A 20,440-nucleotide genomic window follows, 5' to 3' on the forward strand; every position below is an offset into this window, starting at 1 on the left:
CATAAAAAAATACAAACTATAAAGAACTCACATACATTCAAAGTGGCTGGTCTTCAAGCGCAACCAGTCTGACTACTGTGTATTGGTTTCAACAAAGTAATAGTGCTATCAGTGGAGGTGCTTAAATGGTTAACTTCTGGTTTTCTATTTTGGGATGTCTTGTAAACTAGTTACAGTGTTCCAGATGTCGAAAAAATAAAAAGAGTCATACAGTGACAAGCAAAATCCTGAAGTGTAAGATTTCAGCGCCCTCAAGTGTTTATCTTTTAAATTATTTGTGTAAATAAATCTGATTCACTTCATGTTGACACGCTAGGGACACAAGAATGGTACTGCTTTGTTGTTGTCCTTGCTAGACGTAGTGAAGAAGACATCTGCACACAATGTGAGCATCCAATATGAGTTCCATTGTGGTGTATCAACTAACTCAAGGGGTCCAGCTGCAAAAAATATTTCTTGCCGAAGCAAATAGATCACAGCATGTTGCACACTCTGTCTCCTAGCACTCCTAGCTTTGACAAATGGATCTTTTACTCTCTCGTCCTTTGACTCTTTGAGAAACGTCCTCAGCTTAGCTGTCATCTCACATAGCTTCCTCTGAGTTCCTGGCCAAGGTATTGACTTTGCGAGGACCCCTGAGACAGGATGAGCACCTGTGATGGAGCCATTCAGAAGATTTGTGGATTGCTCCAGAGAGCTGCCGCTGTAATAAGTGAATGTTATGCTACGATTCGATCTGCTCTTTTCACCACTTGAAAGTGAACGATCCTCACTCCAGCACTGTCACAGGATTAATGTGTGTCAACAGGTGGAGGAGGGGGATTTTACATGGGTCTTGGGATTCATTGTCTTGAACTAAATAAAACTCTGAATTAGTGTGAGCATTTCAGACTGACTTTGAGGTAGGCAGGTATTGTTTTCTTTTTTGTTTTTTTTCAATCAGCTCGAGTGAAATGCCTTTTTTATGTAGGATTGTCTGAGCCAATAAGGATCAAAAGGTTCTCAGAAACAATGTGCAAGCCAGGCCATGCATCAAGCCCTGGAAGGCAAGCAGCTGCTGATGGGGTGGACGGGGATTCCTGGAGGGGGGTGGTAGTGCTCCCTGTTCCTGTCTACGAATACATCTGACCCTTATGTATTCTCACATGCATTCTTTTCGAGAAGCTGTTACAACCTAATCATCGTACTGTCAAAGCTACAGGCAATGCACAGAATGTCAACAATAACATAGCGTAGAACCTCTGACCATGACATTTTGAAGCCACATTTCCGAGCTGAACTGTTCCTATTTTCATCAGCATGCTGCAATGATGAAATGTTTAAGAAACGTTCTTGTGGCTGCTACAGTGGAACAGTATGTTACCACCATTGCAACTAAGCAGAGGCTTGTACACACAGCCCTACATATGCTATGATTAATGGAAGGGGAATATCATGAAGTTTGTCTTCTCTTTATTAAGTTTTTAGTAGCACCCAAAGGAATGGGCCTGGATAAATAAAGTTATTTTGTGCCCACTTGATGAAGGAACGATCATTAGCAAAAACTAATATTTCAGCTAATTTTGTTCTTTGGTGGTCCCTGGCCTGAGATCATACGACTGTCTGGAATTCTTAACTTGACCTGCTCCCTGTGTGTGTGTTTTGGGATTCAGGTCAGTGCATCAGGAGTCCAACATGTTGAGAGGGAGTTTCGGGAAAAGGAAGAGTGGGGGGGGGGGTGGTGTTGGCGCAGTGGATAAGACGCATGCCTTTGGTGTGAGAGACCCGTGTTCAAATCCACTGTGCGACACCAATGTGTCCCTGAGCAAGACACTTAACCTCTAGTTGCTCCAGAGGCGTGCGACCTCTGACATATATAGCAATTGTAAGTCACTTTGGATAAAAGTGTCAGCTAAATGAATAAATGTAATGTAAATGGAAGAACTTTTCTTTCGATAAATCAGAGCGTGGATAAATGATATCAACCTGCTGTTAACTCAGCCCAACCTCGTTTTGTGTTTGACTAACGTAGAACAGACATTCAAATGGTACCACAAAGTTTTTCTTGTGATTACACTCTTTGTGGTCTACTAAAGAGTCCTCCTGAGTGTTATTATTCATGTCCCTGCAGGTCCAATCCGAATTCCTCTGTAGCATTCCAGAGATGGAGCGCTAGCACTATTCGAATTAGATTACTTCAGCACAGCCCAACAGAGTTGCTCTGACCAATTTATGATCTGTATGTTTTGGCGTCTACTTTGAGCTGAACCACACCGTTAACTTGAGCAATCCACAAAAGACTTCTCTTTACTGAATTCCTGTGAGAATTCCGAAAGGAATGCCGCAGAGATGGCACAGACGGCTAATTTCATGAAAACTCTGTTTACTTATTCGACAGCCAATATCACTAAATTGTTAGTGTATGTGCTGTAATTAAACTGGTGTTATGTTTTAGCCCAATGCATTAAATCATAATCATTTTTCAGGGACTTGCCTCAAACTTGTTTGTTCATTCATTGATTAATTCATGAGTCGTGTGCTTAGCAGTCTGTTCATTCATTTCATTTGTATTACCAGAAAGAAAACAAAGTTGAAAAGATGAAAGGGAGGAAAGCCCAACATTATTACTTTCCCCAGGAAGTAAAGCAACATAGCTGCTTATTACAACGGGCTATGATGAGTGGACCACCAGAGTAGTGACAACTCATGTAGTAGCCTCCGGGATGAGAGGTTTTACCTATTACACAAGCAATTTCAGTGTTTTCTATCTTGTTGCCAAGACAGTGGGAGTGTTTTTTTTTTGTTTTTTACTGCCCATTCTTTTTCTTGCCTCTCAAATTTTGCATGGGTTTAAAAATAGAAAAGAGAGAGAGGGAAGAGAGTGGATGGGACGGGGGGCTAAAGGAATCTTGTACTTTTGTGCTCTCTATGAAGTGCGAGTAAGCTAATGAATTGTTTCAGCCACTCGGCACTGCATTCACGGATATCTCCCAAAGATTACACACACAAATCACTTACACAATGGAGGCCGCAAGGAAGGCCTGGGCATCCCAGAGGAGCCTGGCCCCAAATACAAGTGCCTATAACCAAGACGGGGTTGGTGAAAAGGTGGGTGTGTGGGGTGGGGGGGTAGGGGTTTTCATGTAGTCAAATGTTTTATAATCGTTTGTAATGCAGTAGTCAAGGAGAAGGGAGGTAAGAAAAAAAGCAAGCGGCCAAGAGGGCATGGGGTAACTGGACCCCATATGGAGAGAGACTGAGATGGAGAAAGACAGAAATAAAAAGGAGAGAGAGAGGGGGAGGGCCGGCTTTAGCTTTTTCAGCCCAGTCCGATTGAAAAAAGGGACATAATTAACTTCTGGATTCTTTGTGTACCCCATCTGACTTTCAGGGAGGAGATGAAAGGGGCTTGCTAAGCCTTGCATTCCACCCCAATTATAAGAAAAATGGAAAGCTCTACGTCTCCTACACAACCAACCAAGAGCGCTGGGCTATAGGACCACACGACCACATTCTTCGTGTAGTCGAGTACACTGTGTCCAGGTAATGAGAAACCAGTCAAAACCTGACCAAACATATGGGCTACTAACCAAAGCCGTAACCATCATAGACAATGGGGGGATGTATCCTTCCTCATATTCAGATATTGTCAAGCTGTCTGCCTTGATATTCCAAAAAGCAAAGTAAAAAAGGGGGAAAAAGGGACAAAACCCTACCCTACCCCAATGGCAATATGTGGCTACAGCCTTGGATCAAACACTTTACACATGGACGTGACAGTGATGAATGTTTTATAGAGATATGTAATCACAACATATAATTTTCACGAAGGCTGACATTCACTCTGATTGTGTTCAGTTCCCCAGCTGCAATGCAAAACACCAGTATTAACAAAATGAGCTGAAAATTACATTTTGTAATTTTCCCCTTTAAATGCCAGACTTGCCATTATCATTTGTTTGGTAGTGATAATCAGACCTAGACTCTGTTGGTTGACCCCTTTTTTTTGTTTGTTTGTTTGCATTTTCCGTGCTGATTTTTAGGGAATGGTCTCTTGTAAAAAATGTTAAACTATTAAATTAATAAATATATATTAATTCAATTTTGTATTTAAATGAATTAAGTAGTGTTTTATATTCTACGCTGGGATACCATGTGACCCTACAGGATTTATTATTATTATTATTATTTTTGTAACCCTATTGGTTTGGATAAGTTTTAGATTTAAATATGTTTTAATATTTGGTTTTAGGAAAAACCCAAACCAGGTGGACACAAGGACTACTCGGGTTTTAATGGAAGTAGCTGAGCTCCACCGAAAGCATTTGGGAGGGCAGCTCCTCTTTGGCCCTGATGGGCTTCTGCACATTTTCTTAGGTGATGGCATGATCACTTTGGACGATATGGAGGAGATGGATGGTCTGAGGTAAGTATTAAATGCATGTAGCTGTAATATATCAGGCACTATTGATGAGTCAATCTACTGTATATAATAGTGATATCTGAATTGTTTCAGATATTTTCAATAGAGTGTTCTTCTGCCGTAGTGATTTCACAGGATCTGTCCTTCGGGTGGATGTGGACACAGATTGGTGTAGTACTCCTTACTCTATACCCAGAAACAACCCCTATTTCAACAGCACAAATCAGCCCCCTGAGATCTTTGCCCACGGGCTGCATGATCCAGGGAGGTAAGGTCAAATATTTTACTGAATTTTTTAAATTTAGTAATTTGGGAGTTTGTCCTTCGTAACAGCTGGTCTATGAATTATTTCCATTATATGTTAGAATATGGATGTGGCAATTTACACCTGTACATCAGTAAGGTCAGGCAGTGATGTTTTGCGATGGGATCTGGTTTGAAGACGTCATTCCAATTCACTGGGATTTAGGTCTGGGTTTTGTGCAGGCTAGTCAAGTTCTTCTACAATGATGCAGTAAATAATTTCTTTATGGACCTCACTTTGGAAAAGGGCCCACCCAAACTGTTACCATAAGGGTGGAAGCACACAATTTCACATGAATGTAACTATATGCCGTAGTATGAGGATTTGTCTGGAATTAAGGGACATTGCCAATCTTGGCTTTTAAAAGTAGAACTGTATGCCAACCCATATACCGTATAATTAAATGAAGTGTCATATAACAAAAAGAAGTGTTTACACTGTTGCTGTCTTGCAAAATGCATTAAAATGGTACTTTGTGTTCTAGGTGTGCAGTGGATAAGCTCCGCATGGACACCAATGGGAGTCTGCTGATCCTGTGCACAGATACTGTTGGCAAAAATACGACAACAGGCAGGATCCTACATGTCATCAAAGGGAAAGACTATGGTATGTCTGTTAGAAGTGTCTGGTTTCTGAAAACATGATGGATTACTGTACAAACGGAAAAGCTTTTCAACAAGCCAAGTAGTTCCAACCAGGCAACCACTCAATAAATTCCTGTATTGTATTTCAGAAAATATTAAATTCTCCATCCATGTACTGGTTATGAAATAATGCTAAGATTTTATGCTGAGAACAGAATGTGGAATAGGGGTACTTTCTAAAAAAAATATTTAGGAATTTAAGTAGAAGCCGATGAATGCTTTATTCAAGAATACTATTACAACACTATCATTTCAAAACGTGAGAACACACTTTAAATACAAAAATACTTATTTTAATCCCTGGGGAACTGCAAGTACCTATTCAAGTATATTATTTATTGCTGTCAAAGAGCATTTATATGGCCATTTAGTACATTGTTGAAACACAAAACGACCAGCATGTCAGTCCATCTCTCAATCGTGCTAACTTCGACCCTAAATCAGTACCAGAAGTGTATTTACAGTATATATTATTTCCTATGGCTAAGTAATGGATTGGCTTTCTTGTACTCCTCCTAACACTTTGGCAGCAAACAAATATGGCTCTCTCCCAACCAATGCATTTAAACTTCAAAAATATGTCTCGCAAGTGTGCCAAATTACCCCAAACCCCAAGCCTTTTACCATGTTAAACCATCTCCATGGTGAATGACGTACTCCATTAAATGTCATTTTATTGTTTTACTGGGCTCTGAATATAAGGTTAGAATACTCACCATTCCCTAAGCTGCTGTAATCTTTGTAGCCATACAAACTTACACAAATATACATAAACACTGGATGGTAATTGTAGGATTACCTCACCCCTTCCTCTTGTGTCCTTTTCCTAATCAATTTGAGCTATAATGTGAACTTAACAGTGCTCAAACTGAACATTAATAAGGACATTTAGTGAAATGAACATAGCCCTCCATATGAAGTTTACATAGTGTTTTATACCCGTCTGGGGAATATCTAATTAAAACCAGCCTGTGTGAAGTGCTAATGGTCTCTTGACGGATTGTGGTAAACGTGAATATCCCTTACACAAACAAAGAAAACTGTTATTATGGGGATAAATCAACTTTGCAACACATGTAGGATTGTGATTGAAGACATTTAGTTTGTAAAACGTGTGAAATTGAGTTATTTAAACAATGCAGAGGATTTCTGTTAACTCAATTGAATTTTGAAGCTCGAATAACCAATAACTCATTAAAATAACCTAAAACTCATGTTGACTTGTTACCTTGGTCTGCTTTTATTGTATTTCTTGATGGTGAGTTGTTGGCTTGTCTGTCCACAGAAAATGAGCCATCTATGTTTGATTTGGGGTCAAATGAAGGTGCCGTCCCAATTGGTGGATTCATCTACAGGGGATGTCAGTCAAGAAGACTTTATGGAAGTTATGTATTTGGAGACAAAAATGGGTATGCTGTGTTATTATATGATGTGATATTATAATTAATAATTATGCAAAAGTGTGCAAACTGCTTAGTGTAACCCTTGAACATAGTAATGCTTCCAAAAAAACAGATACTGAGCTTACATTTTCATATTGCTCCTCATTGTATTTTTTGGTAAATGTTAAACTGCAAATGGAAACTGTCATCTTTCCTGTGTTATTGACTGTGCCAACACAAACACACTCCACACGCACCCCAATGAAGAAAAAGAGCTTTTTCAGGGAAAATTGATAGCAGGTTTCTTGCCAGGTCAATGGGCCGCTGGTATATGTTTTTCACACTTTATGCAGGTTTGTAATTCATCCTCACTATCAGCCTGCCTTTTTTGTCAACAGTGAGAGACAAACTGTAGAAAATGAACTGTTCCTGGAAATCCCAAGCAGTAAATTATGCCTGATGTTTTGTCATGTAATTTTGTATTTTGTAAAAATTAAGATGTTTTCTTAAGTTTGCTAGACTTTGTGCAGGGTAGATAGAGCAAGGACTAAGGATTTTTTAACCCTTGACTTTATGATTGTTACAGGAACTTCAGAATTCTGCATAGGCTTTCAGAAGACAGGTTGTGGCAAGAGAAGCCTCTTTGTCTTGGTACTGGCAGTTCCTGTAGTTCCTCACTGGTAGGCCACATCCTGGGGTTTGGCGAAGATGAATTAGGTCAGTGAGCTCTCAAAAAGCTTAATGTGTGTTCATTTCACCGCACTTTTTTGTGCTTCTTTTGCTGCGTTTCCACCGAAATTACCCGGAACATTTGTACCAGGAACTTTTTTTCCCAGGAACTTTTTTCCCCCCAGACCTGTTGCTTTCTGCGTTTCCACCGCAGTGTAAAGTACCAGGAAGATTAGGCAAATAGACTGGTAACGTAGGTCTGCGCGCGTTTCTCAATACAAAGTACGCTGATTTTGGACGTGCATTCTCGGTAGTGCGGACTTTGTGCATTGGACTCGGGAGTGTGATATCTGCGACGACGCAAGTCCAGTAAATCCGCAAACAGCAGCATATACTTGATAACTTCAGTCAGCTGACCATGGCTACTATTTTCCTCTCTGTATATTTACAATAAAACGAAATAGGATATCAAATACAACTGCCTCCTTTCGTTTTCATTTAAGCAAAATAACAGCTGCAGAAATGTACTTAGTTCAGGGATATGTGTATATATACAGCCATTACAATGAAACAAAATATTATATAGATTTGCCTTTTTTATTTTCATTTTAACATATAGATAAATTGAATACAGACCAAAGATAACCTGTTAGATTTACCCAAAACGAATTATATTTTATGTTTAACCACTAAAGAGACATCAGAGCCAGCGGCACACATCAGAAGGTCTAGCCGAGGAGAGGCTGCTTCTCGGCTGATAGATGATCACTGAGCTCCTGCTGATCGCGTGGAGTTCACCGTCTCTGAGATCGGCGAAACACATTTTTAAATAGGCGCTGTCTTTATAAATAAACCACAGATTTGAGTTTTAAACAACTACATTCTCGCCTGAAATACTTTTAAAATTACATTTCATGACACAATAAAACAGTAATATTTTGAACATGATCCGAATAAATAGTGGTTGAACTCAATCAATGCTGCGTGAACTCAACTCGCTTTGGCTACTGCAATTTTCCTCTCAGTATATTTACAATAAAACGAAATAGGATATAAAATACCACTGCCTCCTTTCGTTTTCATATAAACATAATAACAGCTGCATAAATGTACTTAGTTCAGGGATATACAGCCATTACAATGAAACGAAATATTATATAGATTTGCCTTTTTTATTTTCATTTTAACATATAGATAAATTGAAGACAGACCAAAGAAAACCTGTTAGATTTACCCCGCAGCTGAATTATATTTTATGTTTAACCACTAAAGAGACATCAGAGCCAGCGGCACATATCAGAAGGTCTAGCCGAGGTGAGGCTGCTTCTCAGACTTTCTGAGGGGCATTTTTTTACCCGGAACTTTATTGAGTTCCTGGTTCCTGCGGTGGAAACACACCGAGTACCAGCCCAAAGTCCCTAGTTCCTGGGTAAAGTTCCTGCGGTGGAAACGGGGCATGTCATAACCTTTATTTATGGTTCTATCAAGTTTTCTTTTGAAAACTACATTACCTAGACGGTACATACACTATTGTTTGAATGTTTTTTTTTTTTTAATTGAAATAAATTAATGCTTTATTAAGCAAGGATGCATTAAATTGATCAAAAGTGACGGTAAAGACATTTATACAGTTATAAAAAATTTTTTTCAAATAAATACTGTTTTGAATTCCATTCATCAAAGAGTCTTTTTACTGATCAAATAAATGGTGTGCTCATGCTTGGTATGCATAAACATTTGAAAAGTAGTGTAAGTACAGACATTTCTCAAAAAAAGAAAAGAAAACAAAGGATTTGTTTGGTTTAGACAGTCTAATGAAGCGATCGTTTTACATTAGAATGTAGTCACAGGAGAAAAAAAAATGGCTCCTGAATCCAAGAGTCATCTGAATGATACAGAACAGAAAGAAAACCAATCCTTTGTCCTACCTCCCATTTTCAAATATCTTTCCTCCAAGGAACATGCTGCTATGACACAATACTCCTTTAGTTTCCTGAAAGATTACTTCCTCTTTTTTGCTGCTAACAGACAGTACAATTGGAAATCAAAGGTCAGCACAATCTGTCAGCATATAGGGTTTTTATGCGCAGTCTCCTTCATTTCCTTAGTTTTACTTTCAACATTGATAATAACTGATTTCTGGCTTACTGGAATAGTAATAGGGGTCATGTTTATGTGTACTTGATGCCAGTCCCTCTGAGAGTGGCTTGCCAAAGTAAAGTTATGCCCACTCACTCCTGCTAGGATGTACTCTCTGCCACTATGTAATATCCCCACAGCTCAGTGCATCACAGGGAACATAAACTCTTGAATCCAAACACCAGGTCAAGTGTGACAGAGAATAAATCTTGTGCTTTGCCAAGAGTGGGCCTCTGTGAGGGAGAGATAGCATTTGTTGCTGATTTGTAATAGGGATTCAGTGGAGGCTGTACTTGAGACCCACATGGCAGTCTCCTGACACATGTTTACAATCTGTGCACAGTGCTGCAAGCTTGCTCCTCATTAAATTACTTGCATGACCATTTAATGAGGCCCTCTCGAACCCCTCTCATGCACAAGTGTCAAGTGCAACGAGTAGGAAGGAAGGAAGGTGAGAGAAGACAAATGAGACAAATGACAAAAGACCTACATGTTTTCTTTCCTCTGCAGGCGAGGTCTACATCCTCGCTTCCAGCAAAAGCACAGCGATACAGTCGCACAGCGGAAAACTCTACAAGTTGGTGGACCCTAAAAGGTGCGTTGAGCTTTGAATACACAGAGCAACATATTGTATACAACCGAGTTTATGCAACAGCCTCTCTGTTTTTCCATTTTCTTTGCTCGCATGTGAAATATGTGATGTGACTGCTGAGCAATGCTAATATTGAAACTCGCGTAATTAATTCCATTTTTATTCCGCTTTACAAAATATCCCTCGCTATTCTTCTTACGTGCTATGGTTTCAACATCTGCGTGGTTAGTTCATACCATCAGACAGAAGGTTATTTTGAAGAATGTTGAAGAACTGGATTTGTTCATGCAATGTTCATCAAATTAAATTTCATTGTGTGGACCAAACAATTTAGAGACATTTTAGAAAACATATTTCTTTTTTGGTGAATTATTCCGTTACTCATTTTCGCTCTCAGATACGCACAAGGGCTCTAGCATCCCTTTAACAATTCATCACACAAATGCTGCTCTTAGCCAACACAAACCTCGGCTATAATTGTAGAGTAAGCATACCATTTCCAAATGTTAGTGTAACGTGTTTTTTAACACCAACACAATTAAGGTGGCTCAGACACAACGCTGGTTAACTACAGTAGCAAGCCTGTGTGGTCGGTTGGGTGTTATCCTTGCTTTGACAGACAAGACTTACACCTGTCTTCAACAGAGGGAATGTTTTCCTTGAGAACCTTGAGTACGTTCATATGCTAGTGAGTCTGCGGCTGAACCAAATTTATCCAATTGACATACATGTGTGCAAGTTCATGGCGAGAGATTCAAAACATGTGAATGGAGTTGGTTAAAGGATTTATGTTAATGGGCTTTTTCAATATGGCGTAATTTAGCCCGTGTGTTGTACACCACTAAAAGCCACTTTTACGATAGATCTTGAAAATATGTTGTTCTCACCAGGCAAAGTACATATGAAAGGCATATCATCTATTAGAAATGAGCATATGAATTCCCACATAACAACTGCCAAGTGTTTGCATTTTTAATAGATCAAATATATCATTTCCAGGAAAAAGGGACATTACAATAGGCGCAGGCAGATCTGTCATGTCTCTAATTAAAACCAATTTAAATACATTTAAATAAGGCTCCTTGCCATAATATCTAGTCTAAGTTTACATAGTCATATGACTTAAAAATTGCTTAAAAAGCCTGCATATTCTGAATAATAAAAAAAAATCATTTATGCATCCTTATTTAAGTGAGGACTGAAGACTGTGAAAATGTAAACTACTACAACCATTCCAGGGAAAAGTACAAAACAAGATCAAGATGTTCAGTTATCTGGAAGTGGGAACCACTGACTGGTTGTTCCTCAAAACTTTCCATTCAAACAGGAAGTAAAAGTGCATAGAGGTGCGCCAGTCAATTATACGATAAGAGTTCTTTGTAACACGGATAGGTATAGGGGACCATGAGACGGCACATCTGAAGATGCCTTAGTAGTGGCCCTGTTTCAGTTGTGCTCCAGATAAGGCCTAGGTTCAAAGCAATATGTGTGGGGCAAATCTAACTCTGCCCACATCTTAGTGTACGTTGTACCTGCAGTGAATTATGTTGGCGAATGCATCATAAGGGCTGTGTTTCATCAGTAGGAAATGGCTATAAAAAGAATATGTATCAACACCATTTACATAAATTACAGTAACAAATGCTACAATGACCCTGTCAAATCTGATCTCAATCCAAACATTTTTCCAGTCCATAGTGAAACCTGGTGCAAATCTCCCTGGATTAATGAGCCAATATCACATTTAATAAATAAATAGAGATGGTCATTGCTGCAAAAAGTGACTGGAAAAATTTATTGAATCAATATGAAAACTATGAAAATCAGATATCAAAGAAACCAATATTTGCATGTAGGATTTCAGCAAGAAAATTGCTTGAATATTTTTGTGAGGCACTGTATACCCAGGTGACGACAGTGCCACCCAAGTCTAATGTCTATTAATTACCACAGATGTTTCCATGAGTCTCCTAAACAAGGCCCCTCAAACTTACGTTATTTATGTTTTCTGGCATTGCTGCATTTTTCCAAATAACAATTCTTTCCACTGTTGATTGGAGTTGTTTAGTCTGTAGGACCTGTGGTGTTGGATCCACTGTTTTATATATCATGTCACATTTTGTGATCTAATTACCAAATTAAAGAGGTGATATAACATTTCTGAGTGACTAGCACTGTTAAGTGGGGTGGTCCAACATTTAAATTTTTTTGTACATTTGTATTTTTTGTACATTTTTGCCTTTTAAGCTTTGCATACTTGCAAAGGATGGGGGCTTCAAAATACCTGAATTGTGTTTGGAATATTATCTGCCACCTAGCTTTTTCGGATTGTGGAACTGTGGGGTAGGGGAGAGAGTATAAAATATATCATAGAGTACCATATTATATAAAAAGTCAAATGTTTGAGATGTTACAGTAACTGCACCCATCCGAGTTTGTTTAGCAGTCTGTTAATGTAGAATAATAAATAAGCCACCCCACACTGAAAAGTACAGGTACCAATGTCCAATGTCCACAAGAGAGAGACTCTAGGGTTGTTTATTGGCTAGTGGCAATAACTGAGAATATGCCAGTAGGTGAACTATTTATAATTTGTTTTTTTTTCTGTAATATTAAACACAAACTGACGCACATCCTCAGTTTTACTATTCACTGGTCCAGTGTATGCTACTGTATGTTGAAATGTAAGTCAAATTTAGTCCATAGAACAGAGTTCACCCCATGGAAGCTACCAGAAATGAGAACTTCATAGTGATACTTTTGGCAGATACAGTCTGTTCTGACAGCTGAATGACAACATCCACACATATCAGTAGAAACCAAATAATGTTTGAAGAACACATCTCAGAAACACTTTTCTCTTTGTTTTGTCACCAAAACAGATGTGGAGTTTTGGTTGAGTGTTACTTGAACGATTTCTGAAGTGATTTTTTCCACTCACAGAATTTTAGAACCACAGACCTGAAGATACTTCATAAAGAAAGCAAGTATAACTTTGGATTTTGTTGGCTGAATAGGTGTCGAACAGGTTCTTTAGATGCACTTTTCTGTAGCAATATAAATATTACAAATTCATCTAGGCTTAAGTGTGTGTGTGTCAATAACAGGATATACAAACATTTTTAAAAAGTGTTCTCCAGCTCTCCATCTTTTACAAGTCTTCTTTATTTCTTGGTCTGTCCTAAATCTCTCCTGCTCACAACCGTGTTACTCCCCTTGAAAAAAGACCCTTAGGTTGGTACTAAATGGCCTACAGCTACAATGCACATTACATTTTTTATACAATGTAACCACAAAGAGTTGCTAATAAAAGAGAGAGATAACAAAAAAGGACAGAGGAGTCACACAGAGTGACTTGACGAAGGCTTTTTTATACTGTCTTCGTTGAACACCCCTCAGCCCTTCACTCCTCTACCCATGTGCTTGCTTTCATCAAATAACTCAACAAGTTATCAAAGCCAACAAGTTAAGCCAAAAGATATTAAACTGTCTCCTGAAGAAAAGCTCAGAGCTACTGGAGTCATTACCCATTTCGCAGAAAACACCACAGATTTCAACAGAGATGGACCACCCATCCTTCACCATGTTGTACAAGTTCCCCACCCAATTTATGAAATATTTTGGCTTTGAGAGTTAGTTCACCCAAAAATGAAAATAAGGCTGCGTTTTACTCACCCCTGAGCAATCCTAGGTGTATATGACTTTCTTCTTTCAGACGAATCCAGTCGGAGTTATATATATATATTTTTAAATTATCTTTCAAGCTGTTTCATGGCACTCAACAAGTGTTGCATTCCTTCAGTCCAAAAGACGTGAAATAAAAAGCACCCTTCCATAAAAATAAAGTGTCTCAGTCGGCTCTGGGGGGTTAACAAAGGCCTCCTGTAGTGAATCTATGCATTTTTGTAAGAGAAAAATCCATATTCAAAACGTAAAAATCACTCGAATCTAGCTTGCTCTCATTGTTCAGGCTATAAAAGAAGTCTCAGAAGTGACGCAAGCGGAAAAGCAGCAGAGAAATCAAAACCAAACAACGGTCACTAATTAGATGTTAGAGCGCAAGCTAGATTTAAGTGATTATTAAATTTGAATATGGATATTTTTCTTACAAAAACGCATTGATTCACTACAGTGGGACTTTGTTTACTGCATAGCGAGACCTTCAGACTGACTCTTGAAGGTCTGGAATCTAAGGGAGTTTTCATTGGCCAAGTCCCTTGAGGCCCTTTGACCGACATGTCAAACAACCAGTCATAGTTAGTTTCATTCAACATCACATTTCGGGGCGAGGAAATGTCACCACAATGTAAAACTCTGACATATTTGAAAGATTCTATGCCGCGAACTTTAAATATTTGACATACTTTTGAATATCCAGTGTTTAGTTGATCCTGATAAGCAATCGTTGTCACTCCTTTCTGAGGGGGTTTGGCGCCACAGCATTTTTGTTTCCAGGCGGAACGTTAAAGAACCCGTCACAAATATCTCCTGGAAAACCTGTAGAATACTTCTACACTGAAGTATTTCCACTTTTGTGTCCCATATGCATCAGACGTTTAGCCAACAGTCTGTGGGCATGACGTCTGAGACTAACACCCTGGAGCCGTGTGAGCCACTTTTTTTTATGGAAGGGCATTTTTTATTTCACGTATTTTGGACTGAAGGAATGCAACACCCATTGAGTGCCATGAAACAAATTAAAAGACAATTTGTCTGAAATAAGAAAGTTATATACACCCAGGAGGCCTCGGGGTGAGTAAAAAGCCTAATTAAATTTTTTGGGTGAATTAACCCTTTAATAATTACGTTTTCAACTACAGTAGTAATAACTGTCTAGTACTGTTAGGTTTAAAACATCTAAATCGATTCCACAGAATCACATGCATTTACAGCACTAAAAACATCCAGTGTAGATGATTTCTGCCTAGATAGATAATGTAGAACGGGGACTGGGCATATTGTGCCAAACAATCACAAAAAAGAGAAGTTGGGCAGCTGATGCATTCAACCTCCCATTCAAGCAACACGCCTGTCTTAAACTAATAAGCTGGGGCGTTCTTTTAATTAATCTGTCTGTGTTTTATGCAAGTGGCCTCACAGAGCTGATACATTCCCACAGTGCCTGTTGACCCAGCTGTCTTTGTCAAGTGCCATGGCCGCAGGTGTTGTTTTCACGGCCACCCTGCCAGTAATACAAACTGTTTAGTAGCGCCACTGACCCCGACATCATTAACAGTGTTAGCCCAATCCTCTGGGGAGTGCCTCTTTCTTTCTGTTCCCTCCCTCTCTTTCTTTTTCAGTATCCATCTCTATTTCTTTCTCTCCCTCATCTTTTCTGTCTGTCTCTGTTTTTTTTCACAACGTAACAGCCCATCACAACACACACACACACAAAAGTGTGGATAAGAGACAATGGAGACCTGATATGGGTGCTGATTGTTGTTGAGGGGAGCATGGGAACTGCACCCCCACTAGACCCCCCAGCACATCCGGCCACAATTCCCTTGTTACCACCCTATTCCTGCCATCAGTCACTTAAGCTGTCAGTGGTACTCAGGGATCCAACATCCCACTCTCTCACATAGACACTCCTAATGCTGGTACATCCAAACACAAGCAAATCAACATCAATGACTGGCCACAACTTAAATACACAGACCAAATGAGGATAATTAACAAAACACAGGTGAACTGCCTAAAGTAATAAAGTGAAGACAAAAACTAAATTTAATTACTCTAATACTGATTTCTCTCTAGAACTAACATCAAATGTGCAAAAGTTAGTCAGAAATATACATTTACACAAAATCTGACCACCAAACACAACTTTCAGACGCCATGTTTATTTTTTAGCTTAACTATCACAGAATGATACGCACAGGATTATGCGATATCAAAGGCAGCAAAGGAAACATCTATAATGCCATCAAAAATCGATCAACTAGGCTTCTCATGAGACAGGAAGTGAAGCTAACTTTGGATTCGGATGTGCCTTGATGCCTTCCTACCCTGCATCCTACAAAGGCAGCATTTTAGATTTTCCGGACACAGCATAGGTCAAATTAATAAAACTAAACAGGAGAAGAGGAAATGAAAGAAGCATAAGTCTATAATTATGACAGGTGGAAGGAAGAAACAAGGCTGTCAATCACAATTTAATTGATTTCAGCCAATGTGTCAAAGCAATCAGAAAAAAAACTGTTGCTGCTGGTCTGCTGAAACTAAAATATATATTATACAACTATAGATATATAATATTTATTTCATCCATATTTTATATCACAATAGTCACAATGAAATGAAAGTAGTCACAGATCTTTTCTTCTGCATTATATGACATACATCAGACTTGAGACTTGGTTCTGTCCATCAAAAAAAGTTGTCGATTGTAAGTAAGAGGAAGGGTCTAAGCAGACTTAAGTGATAGGAAAAGTCTAATAGAACTAACTACAAGGAATTACAAGTCAATAAAATACATATGCAAAAATTAATTGTTCATATTCAAAGCAATGAAATGCATTTAGGAAATTAGAAGGTAACTGGACACAGTTAAATTTGCCTTTGGACCAATATATTGTTAATGAGATGGTGTGAAATGGCAACTGAAATGATGCTATGTGTCAGTAATGTGTTAGCATTTAGCAAACTGGGGTGAAGTATTTAAAATCTTAAGCTCTCAGTCCAAACCATTAAAGGTGGAGGGAGTCATTTCTGAACCGAATGCTGTGTGATGTTGCCCACACTATGTACACTCTTCATAAAAGCTTAAAATGGCTTACTTGCTTACTTATAGTCTCTGCACATAAATCGCAAGTATTTTAACATAGGAACAATGACACACTTCAGCTTTAAATGCTCAGATTCCACCTCCATTCTTTCCACAACCCTCATCGTTAAGCACAGAATCATTGGTCACCTAACTTTCCCATACGCCACCTCTAGTGAGATACACAGGAAGTGAACTCACCAAGAGCTCTCCAGGCTGTTTCCCATACAGTTACTGCTTCACTGGAGTCCAATTACAGTATGTTTGTGTGTGTGCTGGCCTGCTGGGTATGTCAACAGCCCTACTGCTCACTAATAGAGAGCCATTAAAGAGACTTGCCTGGCTCATTAAGCAGTGTGTTTAGCTGAGTGAGGCATAAGAATGTTTGTAGAGCTGAACTTCAGAACAGGTTCATCATAAACCACTTAGTTTGACACTGAGGTTTTGCATTTGAAATCCATTACGCACAAAAACATTATTGTTTCCATATATTGCCACACTGGGCTCCGGTTTAGATGTGTTATTGTAGGTATTAACACAATTCCCACACACTTGAATATAGGTGTAATGCATTATAAAGATGTAGGTGAGAATTAAGTAATTCACAAACATGAACTAATCACATTAATAATTCTGTCTTTGTCTATTCATATAAAGTAGCATCCTTTTCACAGTCACAGATCTTTTGCAATAGAAGAACTGCCAGATTAATCTTCAATTAATCTGTTGCTTTAAACCCTGTAAATAATAATCTGTGGTATAGTTGTGGTAAAACATAACATAAACACAAATTTCAGGGTACATATAAATTTTTTCAGTGACTTTTTTAATGACTATCTTAAATATTTACGTGTACAGTTAACCTGATTGTCTAAGTAATTGTCATTGGTTTATTTTGTGTAAAGTGTCTGTAAACAACAGTACATAAAAAGATCAACATATGATTGCATCCCACAAACAAGTGACTGTAAACATAAAATACAGTATTTTTACTGTTATAAAATTAGAGGTAACTGTTTAGAAAGCCTCTATTTGAGACAACCAAACATTCAAGAATATAGATGTATTTGTGTAGGGATGCACCAAGGTTCAAATTCTGCTTGGTACTAATAAGAGGATAATAATTTTGATCTGATAAATGGCTGATATTAATATTGAAATGAAAAAAAAAAAAAACTCAAATCAGTCATTTTAAATGCTACAAGTAATTAGGCATCACATATAATGTAATTAATGCACTTACAGTTAAAAAAATGTTATTTGCTTGCAGTTTTAATTTTAAACAGTGCATCTTTATCTTTGCAAAAAAAAAAAAAAAAGTAAGTCTCCACTCCAATGCTGCATCTCATTTTGGATGCTGCATCCTCCGGAGGTCGTATATATCATCCATATATGTCATCAAGGCAGTCTCATTTAAGAAAAGTGACCGTTAGATTGCGAAGAAAGAAATTAAGGTATTAAACGCCTCACAAGGAATAACAGTCATACAACAAATTATTGTATGATTATTGATATACAGTTACTTTTTTTTTAAATAAGACATCCTTGATGACTTCAAATGGTGACCTCCAAAAGGACAGAGCCTCTTAAATGAGATACAGCTCATATCGCAAAAGTTAGCGTGCGTGACCATCCCATGATAGAATGGCTCTTTGTCTCTAAACAAGTTTTCCAAATATAATTTTGTTTATGAAATACTTGCCTGATTAATACACTATTGCATGTTTGGCAAGTGTTTAGTTTGTGATCTGGAATGGAAAATATGTCTGAGTGTAGGGTGAGAAAAGCAAACCTTTAGTTGAACAATGCTCTGTGACTCATGCAGGCTACAAGTCCCTAAGGAGTGCAGACGGCCAGTAGAGAATCCAGAGATGCTAAGCACCACTTGCTCTCGTGAATGCAAGAATGGCCACTGTACACCAACTGGCAAGTGCTGCTGCAGTTCTGGCTGGGAGGGCCCCTTCTGCTTACGAGGTACAGAGCTAATCAGAGAACCTTATCTGTCTTTGATTTCAAAGTTGTGCAAACTTCCAAACTTTTTCAATGGCTTTTCAACTTTTCTCTCTTTGTCATTTGCAGCTAAATGTGAACCGGCCTGTCGCAACGGCGGGGTCTGTGTGGAACCCAACAAGTGTCTCTGCAAGGAAGGATTCTCTGGCAGCCAGTGTGAGAAAGGAGATCGAGGGACACAAGGGGATGGTGAGAAATACAGCATCCTGGAGCACATCATTAACATGACGTCTTACCTGCTGGACCTCACCAGTTATATTGTATAAAAAGCAGGGCAGGATGATAACGCGCTCTTCACTGGTTGGCAGACTAAACGTAATGGAGGCCTTCAGGACACCATCCCCAATCTCCAACTGCCCCTCATCTGATCCTCCTCTCCCACCACTGTTTCATGAGCCACAGGCTTTGATCTCCATGCTCCCCTACACTACCTGCACTCCCACCCCTTTGCACAAACACACAGAAAACAATAATAGGGTGACCAATGGAACCTCAACAGGCATAGCTGAAGGGGTCGCATGTTGGAGGTCCCATGCAGGGCTCCACGGTTTTTACTGCTGGTATTGTGTGTAAATTCTGGTCCACTTTAAAGTCAAGTGTCCCTGCAGGTGGACTCAGAAAGCACTGGAAACCTCACATGAGACCAACTCATGTTCGGTGTAATCTCAACATGGGCACCGGTTTGTACTACAGGACTAATTGGGATTTTAGGGAGTCAAGAATTACAGCACTCATTTAGTTAAGTCAGATGGACAGTCTACCAAACTGAACTGCACAATAAAGAAAATCACTGCCATGGATTCACAGGTTGTTTGAAGAATGGAGAGGAAGTAGCTGTCAGTACAGCTGCAAAACCATACAGTAGACTTAGTCTTATTCAGCGGGTCTTTGTATAACTGGAGAATCATTATGATGGGACTTAATGCCAGTTAACATTCAGTTTAGAAACGGATCTGCTTAGATGTCATCCATGATCATTGAGGATCCTGCAAGTCAAGCTGAATATTGATTGTATCCCATTGATGTTTCATTTAGATGAAAACATCAAGTGAAATGTAAATCTATAAGAAAGTTTGGACAGTCACTTTGATTTTTAATTTAATACATTAGTTGGAGATGACTGGTTTGCGTAGAAACTACCCTGAAGAGGTAACTGCTCTGGTTAAAGTTGCAGTATCAGCTATATCATTTTCCTACAGTTGTTCATGACCATGCACGCTGCTTTCATTGCAAATTGTATATCTTATCATATTTTAAAATGTTCATATATCTTTTGTTTCTGTGTGATATCAAGTACAGAAGCTTATATATATATATATATATATATATATATATATATATATATATAATATATATATATATATATGGAAAACCCTAGCAAATAATGGTCTTTTCACAGATTCGATGACTGTCACAATGGAAAGCTTCATGTAATGTTCTCCATATTTTTATTGTTTCTAAACACCAAACCATATTCCGTTTTGTCATATACAAAAGGGATCAAGACTGGTGACTGGTGTAAGTTTCATATA

At 38.6% G+C, this 20,440-nt stretch overlaps 1 protein-coding gene across 1 annotated transcript in view; it reads left to right on the plus strand.

Annotated features, from left to right (window-relative positions):
* LOC132142540 (hedgehog-interacting protein-like) overlaps positions 1-20,238 on the plus strand; it is a 32,996-nt gene extending 12,758 nt beyond the window's left edge. The window contains exons 5-13 of the mRNA XM_059552491.1: positions 3,371-3,522; positions 4,232-4,405; positions 4,527-4,670; positions 5,191-5,312; positions 6,636-6,759; positions 7,319-7,449; positions 10,051-10,135; positions 18,724-18,872; positions 18,978-20,238. Coding sequence (XP_059408474.1) covers positions 3,371-3,522; positions 4,232-4,405; positions 4,527-4,670; positions 5,191-5,312; positions 6,636-6,759; positions 7,319-7,449; positions 10,051-10,135; positions 18,724-18,872; positions 18,978-19,174 — 1,278 coding nt within the window. The 3' untranslated portion in view covers positions 19,175-20,238. The remainder of the gene's footprint in view (positions 1-3,370; positions 3,523-4,231; positions 4,406-4,526; positions 4,671-5,190; positions 5,313-6,635; positions 6,760-7,318; positions 7,450-10,050; positions 10,136-18,723; positions 18,873-18,977) is intronic.
* The last annotated feature ends 202 nt before the right edge of the window (positions 20,239-20,440 follow it).

The sequence above is a fragment of the Carassius carassius genome, chromosome 6 (assembly GCF_963082965.1).
Source record: "Carassius carassius chromosome 6, fCarCar2.1, whole genome shotgun sequence".
In the NCBI taxonomy this organism is placed as follows: Eukaryota; Metazoa; Chordata; class Actinopteri; order Cypriniformes; family Cyprinidae; genus Carassius; species Carassius carassius.